The following is an 8018-nucleotide window of genomic DNA, read 5'->3' on the forward strand; positions in this document are numbered from 1 at the left end:
GAGGGGTCGGCATTGGGAGGATGGCAAAGTAGGGCGCGTGGTGACCGAGATGCGGAAGCCTGCAATGACGGTCTGAGGAAGCTTGAAACAAGAATCGAGCAACGGAAGAGTCGTCATTTCGTAGTCAAGTAGCTTGATAGGGTGGATCATCATCACGTCGTTGGCGTTGTTGACGAAGTGAAGATCTGAAGCAGAGACGAGATGAGAACAGATGAAATGGCTTGCGGCCGGCAAGGATCTCTCTTGGCATGATGACTGTCCTCCGATCAAAGACACTAATATACTTAGCATATTCCAGTTAGCACGACAACTTCAGGGGGCTATTCACAAATAAGAAGGATTGGAATATTGAAGTGGATTCATAATTACATTCGACTTGAGGAGCTATAGGAGTAGTCATTCACGTGACCGGATAAACTCCGAAAGTCACGTGTCAAAGAGCTTTGGATAGATAACTTCCAACCGAAAAGACGCAGTATGCAGAGTATGGTTTAAACAGCCTAAGATAATACGATAGATTCGGAAACGATCCACTAATAAACATGTTAGCACCGTAGCTTATGATAAAAGCTCCTTTCCAATAAACTCCTCCCAAAACTTTCATACATTCCTTGGAAATATCTTTGCCGTCCAGATGCCGTTAAACTTCGCCCCAATCAATGACTGGTTTGATGACCTGACAATTTCATTGTTAGCGCAAGGAAACTTTGTGGAAGAACATATATTCATTCTCACCTGGCCAGTATGCAAGTCATGCATAGCTTCATTCAACTTAGCCACGGGATAAGTTCTGCAAAGCCGCTCGATTGGAAAATGCCCCGCTTGATGCATCTCCACCAATTGCGGAATAAACTCGACCGGGTTCGAATCGCCTTCGATAACCCCGATGAGCTTTTTGCTTTCGCTTAAAAAGGCTAATGGGTCGATCTGGATCTTCTTTCCTGCCGGCGGAACTCCCACTAAAGCCGCAGTGCCTTGCGGAGCCAGACACTCGATCATTGTCTCGATGACCTTCAGAACGCCCGTGCAGTCGATAGCGTAGTTGGCACCACCTTCCGTTATGTCTTTGATAACTTGTACGACGTCGGAATGCTTGATGGAGTTCACGATATCAGTAGCGCCTAACTCTTTTGCCATGTTCAGTTTCTCATCGACGATATCGACCGCAATAATGCGCCCAGCACCTAGATACTTCGCAGCCATAAGTGCGGCCAGGCCTACGCTCCCAAGACCAAAGATTACCAGCGCATCCTCTTTCGTGGGTTTGAATACGTTTAGCACAGTCCCAGCTCCTGTCTGGAAGCCACACCCGATTGGAGCGTAGAGGTGCAATTTATCCGGAAATGGGCATTTGACGACACACTTTTCATTTACAACGGACATTTTTGAGAAGGAAGACTGGCCAAAGTACTGGCTCCGTACTGACTGTCCGCTTTTCGTCCTCGCCGGAGTGGTGCGGTCGCTTACACGCACCGCGTTATGATTGACTTCGGCGAAAGTGAGACAGGAGGCCGGATGCCCTGACTTGCACGGTTTGCAGTGTCCACACTTGTTAAAAGACAGCAGCACGGCATCTCCGATTTGGAATCGGTCCGTGCGAACGCCTTTCCCAATCGAGCGGACGAAGCCTGCCCCTTCGTGCCCGAAGATGGCAGGGAATTCTACCATTGGCAGCAAGCCTTGCTGGAGGACGATATCCGTGTGGCCTGAATAAACAAAAGTCAGAAACTCGGTACAGTACTAAGCCACAAGTCTTAGCAAACGGATTCATCACTACTCGACTGTCTTCTTGCTCACTGAGAAGCGTTGCTTAGCTAGTCAGTAGCTAGTGAAGTCAAGGAGCGGTCTGAAATGCACTTCTTGAAGATTGACCTCACGCCTAAGCTTTTGAAACTCCATAGGGGTACCCCAAGCAGTGACGAATGAGTGTGCGCAGACTTATGGTCGGTCTTTGAAACTCGTTGGAGTAGTAAAAGGAAGCAAGCCTCGACGTACATATGCCACTGTACTTCATCTCCACGAGGACCTCGTCTGGACGGACTTCATCGAGTATAATCGGCGTCAATTCGAAGTCCGCTTTCACTTCTCTGACGACTAGTGCGACCGTCTCTATGTCTGTAAATGAATCCAGCCTTGTGAAAGAATCTGTTCTTTCTGTTGCAGTTCCTTTGGGCTCGAGGCCGATGTTTTCGACATGCTGGACCTCTGGTTCTGAACCTTTACGTGGGAGAGCCTGAGCAGCCTTCGACGTAAGAACCGGCTCAGGGAGAAGATTGGGAATTTTTTGCATGATATTGGAGCTGGTGCGGGCAACGACCTAATTGCCACCGAAGACGAGTGAAAAAATGGCGCACCGTGGTACTGATGAAGTTGATCTTAACAACCCACATTGTACCGGACGTAGTGCTTGACTCGCGGACACCCGGTCCGGGCCCTCGATCGTGGGGAAGTGGGCTAGGATCGAGGACCTGAGCTGCTTCATTGGGCGTGTCACGTGGCGTAGATCTCGGCTATATGCACCTTCCCCGCAGTCCCTAGCGCAAGTCCGACTTCGGCATCATAGCTTCTGTTCCGAACGACAGCGAACAGCGTAAATTCCCCTATATAGAGGGATGTTTCCTTATAACTAGTCTCTACCTAACTTGTGGCAATGGAGCTAGCCCGTTGATAAACGCCAAGTGCCTCCTCTATAGATTAATTCATTCACGAAAGAGACTGGTTGTTCGGAAACGGCCTATACCGTTCGGAAACAGGGGTGTGTTTCGTCATCATTCGGAACGAACAATTCAGCCTTCTTGTCCTATGGTCCTTGAGTTTTACTATGGCTTATGTCTTACGGCGGCTCAAATCGAAATTTCCCAATGCCTCCGCCGCCGAAGCCTGCGCTAGAATCCTGCAACGCTTCGGGAATAAGCCCATATCCGTCCGGAAGCAGCTTCTTGATGCGAACCAAGTACAACTACTCAGCCTCACCCTCGGCCGCCCCAATCTACATAAAAATGTGTCTGCAGTAGACACAGCGCCGCATCCCGGAACTCCAATCCCTTCTGGATATCATTTGGTGTATTTCACGCCCGCTCAGATCAGACCGTCAATCCGCTTGCCTCGTACACTCGGCGAATGTGGGCAGGTGGCCAATTGGAATGGAATCAAGACCACGATCGCCTTCTTCGCGTCGGGCAAACGGCGCATGAGGTAACGAAAATCGTATCTGCTGAGTCAAAGAAGCTGAGAAACTATCCTGCCTAGAATATTTCAAGTACGTTGAAGCAACTTCTACAGTTGTAAGAGAATAGCAAATTACATAAAGAAACGCTGTAATATGGAAGGCAAGAGCGTTTTATAACTATCATCGACTAAAATGTGCATCCGTCTAATTTGAAGGGTATGGAACTTTACATCCTGTTCAGATCATTTTGAGAATGTTGACGCCCCTCATACAGTCGCGAACGAGCATCAAATCACATGTCGCTTTATCCAGATGAGCGCTCTATGTGTCACACCCCCATCTTTCAACCTCTGTTACCACGCAATCTTCGCCAATACTCCGTTCGGATTCCGTCTCACGGCATACTTCCTCCCCTCATCCAGCAATAATATCGCCATTCCGAACGTCATGGGCAAGAACCAGTAGCCCACAGGCACCGTCGCGGTAGCAAGAACACTATGGAATTTTGGCAAATAAAGGAAGAAAATGGCAATGAGGAGGGCGAATACAATCGCCGGGAAGAGGTAGAGATTTCGTGTGCTCTTGCGGAAAATGGGCGGGTGTTGGAAGAACGAGAGGCGCCGGGTGCGGATGCCGAAAAGGTTGAACCATTGCCTATGATGAAAGGTTAGCTAGAGACGCGACGAGTTTGGAACGAATGCAAGCTTACATGACGACCAAGTTGACGAAGTAGATGGACGAAGCGGTGTTTAGGATGGCCGTCATCTCATCCGTGGTCATGCCATTTGGCGAAGCGCCAAACCCAAACCAAAGCACGCTGAAGGAGAGGCCTTTGCGCTGTGCATACCAATACGCCATCGCGAAACTGCTGACCGACTCCAGTACGCCTATGAAACCGTACGAGTGCAGTACCAGCTTCCAATCAACGAGGTGATCTTTAGCTTGGTTGCGAGGCCGCTGGAGCAAGACATCGGCCTCGGGTTTCTCGTAAGCAATAGCGGTCGCAGCAGCGCAGTCAGTGAAGCAGCAGATGATAATCATCAGGAAGGATGAAAGAATTTGGGGCAAGCCAAAGAGGACGTTGGTCATGACGGGCCAAAACTCGGAAAAGGAGCCGGCGGGGAGGAGATAGCAGATCGTCTTCTTCAGGTTGTCGAAGACGACACGACCATACTTGACAGCTTCAACGATGGCGGAGAAGGACTCGAGGAGGACCATGTCAGCCGCCTCGATGGCGATGTCCGATCCAGACCCCATGGCAATACCAATGTTTGCTTGCTTCAGGGAGGGGGCGTCGTTAACCCCATCGCCAGTCATGCCGACGATTTCTTTACGGGCTTGTAGTTCCTTGACGATGCGCAACTTCTGCTCGGGGGTAGTACGAGCAAACACAATCTCATCGTACTGGCATAGATGATCCCATTGCTCTTCATCCAGGTCCATCATATCGGGGCCGCTGAGGACGATGGATCGGATTGCCTTTTCGGTAAGGGCGGGGTAACGCGTCTTTTCTTCGGCAGAGAGTTTGAAGGGGTTAGGCTCTTGTCCACTCAAGGCGTCTACGTTGTCAATGCGGTCTTTGCGGTTGGTGATGATTCCGCAAGAGACTGCAATAGCTTGGGCCGTAAGCCGAAAGTCGCCAGTCACCATGTGGACCTTAATCCCGGCACCACGAAGGGTTCGAATTACGCTCGGAATCTCGTCCCTCGGGGGATCGACGAGGCCAACGAGACTGACAAGCTCAAGGCCTCCGACGGCTTGGTTAATGACCATGTTCTCGAATTCGCGGGATTGTGGGTCCAACTTGCTAAGCTCCGGGCTGAGATGCTTCCGAGCCATAAGAATGACGCGCTTGGCTTCTGACGACCACTTGTCCTTCACCACTTCGATGGCAGTGCGAGTGTCGGTAGGAAGATTATCTGTGGTGCCGTTGCTAGTCATGATCGAAGAGCATCTTGGGAGAAGGATGTCGGGAGCGCCCTTGATGAACAAGACAAGAGGGCTTGATTCGAAATCCTTTCCTTTGAAATGAACATTACCAGTAGCTGGACGAGCGACCGTGATCATGAACTTGTTCTTGCTATTGAACGCGACGGTATTGACGACCTTCCATTGAGTTCGGATCTGGGCAACGTCGTTGAGGGACTCTGCAAAGCGAAGGACGGCTTGGTCAGTCGCGTCACCAAAGAACTTGCGGTCCTCAAGGGCAAGATGAGCGGTGGCTGCATCCATGTCCGCGGCGTTGCATATTGCGCTGATTTGACCGAGCTGAACGATGCCTTCGGAGTTGACTGGCTTGGTGGCGGAAATTCTTGTCGACTGTGCGATGGCTGCTGCATCGCTGGCGCTAGTAGGAGCTTGATGTACCATGCAGTCGGTGACAGTCATCTGGTTCTGGGCAAATGTTAACGGATTTCTTCGGATATTGTCATGATCTGAGAGGGCATTACCTTGGTCAAAGTACCTGTCTTGTCGGAGCAGATAGTGCTAACAGATCCCAATGTCTCCACCGTCTTCAACGATTTGCAGAGAATCTTGTTCTTCTTCATGGTCGACGCCGTGATGGTAAGACTAGGTTATGGTTAGGATGGTCTCTTTATAGTAAGGGATAGATACGAACCTTGCCGTGACGGCAATGGGAAGTCCTTCCGGAATGAAGGCAACCGCGACACTCACGCAGTCGACAATAAGCACAGGAACGGAGATCCAGTCTGAATGAGAATGCCGGAGCCAAGAAGCCCTGCCAGTCGTCAGCCCCGTCGCCATGTGAAAAATTCCTCAGACATATCCTACCACACGATGATGACAACAATAATCATAATAAGCATGATTGTGACAATGGCTGCGACAAAGTAGTAGATCTCTTTCTCCAAGTTGGTTAATCCAGTCTTGGGGGTATTCGTCATTTTCGCAATCTGAATTTGAATCCTAGGTCAATATCAATCAACTCGCAAGGTAGTACAGTCAACTTACGCGTCCAAAAACTGAACGATCGCCAGTTGCTACAACAATAGCTACTGCAGTACCTGCAGTGCAATGGGTGCCGGCCATACCAATACATTCCGTCTCCAAGTAGTTGTTGTCGGTAGAGTCAACAGAGCCACGGGTCGGCAAGGTTTCGCCTGCAATGTGTGAGCTGATGCCATTCCGCCTTATCGTATTCTTCGCATACCTGTCAAGATGGAGCGATCAAACTTGACATCGCCCGAGACCTCGATGAATCGTACATCAGCAGGCAATTTGTCTCCCATCTTGATGCAGAGAATGTCGCCCTGGGTAATCTCTGTGCCGAGGACCTTAGCCCGCTCACCCTCGCGGATGACAACACACTCATCAGGAAGCATGTTCTTGATGGAGTCCATGACGCGAGAGGTTGACCAATCTGATATCGCTTGTAAGCATTTGCATGCGAAGTCAGAGAAGGAATGTAAGTACCTTGGAAGAAAGAGAAGGCAGCCTGAATGACGAAGACGATAGCCAGAACGATGCCCAGAGCAAGATTGGCAATAGCTGGGGGCTGTCCAAGAGGCTTCCATGCGATGAAGACAAGGATGGATGCGATGAGGAGGATGGAACCGAAGCCACCAAAGAGGTATCCCAAAGTTTTGATGAGCCAGCGCGATGGTGGAGCGGACAAGACATTGCGACCGTGTGCTTTGAGACGTCTCGCAACTTGTTCATTTGACAAACCATTCTTGGTGGATGTAGACAGACGACGAGCGGCCTCCTCGGTGGAGATTAGGTGCCAGTCAAGGTCTTCAACGGCGGCTGCGAAGGGGTGTTGGCATTGCTATTGTGAGGTGCATCAGGCGAGCTTACTAGCTTCCTTTGTTTTCGAGCTCTTTGGTTCTTTGACGTCAAGGGACTTGCTGTCTTCGATGTTGATGGAGCTGTGATAGAGTCAGTGACGGTGCGTCGATATCACAACAGAAGGGTGGCATACAGGGTTCGATAAGCAGTTGGGAGGACGACTCCGGGCTCAACAATGCGGCGGCGAGAGATGGAGCGAATGGACATGCCATCGTCATTAGAGTCTCTTCGTGCACGAGCACGTGTTGGACGGGTCTCCACGTCTTCGGCATAGCGAATGTGATGAGCACCCTTCTCAGCAGACTCGATGTCGTGGACGGGGTCGGGGTCAGCCATGGTATCGGGATGATGGCAAGGTTTCACAAGCAGATGAAAGGCAGAGAAGACAGAAAGAAGAGGGTATGATCTGACAGGAGTGACGGTGAGGGCGCTGTTTTGAGGCGACGCATCCAATTGCGTGGACCACGACACGCGCCGCAAATCGACTGGATGGCGGGTCACGTGATGCGCGAATTATGGTGCACCAGCCTTGAAAGGAATGCCGCGAGGCAGTGCTGCAACACACTAATTCACCGTCAGCGACTAGACGTCTCCCGCTGGACGTTCTCCCGCTGGACGTAAGCTAGCGATGAGTCTTCTCCACGGCCAAGTCCAGCCAGCTTTGGGTGATGTCAAGATGCGGAAATGAAGGAGATGCCGAAGCGTAGCATCAATATACTCGCTGAAATCACTCGCTATGCGAGCCGAAACAGGAAGGCATAGCAGAACCCATGAGCAGCTGAAGACGGGGAGTAGATTGGCAAACCGAGTCCGATATGCTCGCCACATGCGTAGAAACGTCGGCATTCACGCATCGGCATGCATCTCGACCTACACGGCATACCGAATGCAGCGAGCTGCTTCGTGGCGAGAGCACAGGCCGGGCACCAATCAGGCATGCAGCCGACGGGAGCGTTGCAGGCGTGTGCTGTGTTGGTGAGGTGTGAACACGGTCTCTGGGCAGAATTCCGGTTTCCAGGGCTTTGGGTGGAATCGAGCC

At 50.9% G+C, this 8018-nt stretch overlaps 2 protein-coding genes across 2 annotated transcripts; both read right to left on the reverse strand.

Annotated features, from left to right (window-relative positions):
• Positions 1 to 352: 352 nt before the first annotated feature.
• Positions 353 to 2321, reverse strand: BDZ99DRAFT_425806 (NAD(P)-binding protein). Its single transcript, XM_033717103.1, has 3 exons — positions 1996 to 2321; positions 736 to 1706; positions 353 to 676 (listed from the first exon to the last, which is right to left on the reverse strand). Exons 1-3 carry the CDS (start codon positions 2288 to 2290, stop codon positions 641 to 643), a joined length of 1302 nt encoding a protein of 433 aa, XP_033571097.1. The 5' UTR covers positions 2291 to 2321; the 3' UTR covers positions 353 to 640.
• A 707-nt stretch (positions 2322 to 3028) lies between these two features.
• On the reverse strand, positions 3029 to 7315 carry BDZ99DRAFT_575459 (calcium ATPase; the record flags this gene model as incomplete). The annotated part of the gene is made up of 10 exons (XM_033728470.1): positions 3029 to 3823; positions 3879 to 5563; positions 5620 to 5740; positions 5790 to 5909; positions 5963 to 6084; positions 6143 to 6291; positions 6342 to 6551; positions 6605 to 6937; positions 6989 to 7059; positions 7113 to 7315. 10 exons carry the CDS (start codon positions 7313 to 7315, stop codon positions 3523 to 3525), a joined length of 3315 nt encoding a protein of 1104 aa, XP_033571098.1. The 3' UTR covers positions 3029 to 3522.
• Between the last annotated feature and the right edge of the window lie 703 nt (positions 7316 to 8018).

This window comes from Mytilinidion resinicola, assembly GCF_010093595.1.
Source record: "Mytilinidion resinicola strain CBS 304.34 unplaced genomic scaffold BDZ99scaffold_23, whole genome shotgun sequence".
NCBI lineage: Eukaryota > Fungi > Ascomycota > Dothideomycetes > Mytilinidiales > Mytilinidiaceae > Mytilinidion > Mytilinidion resinicola.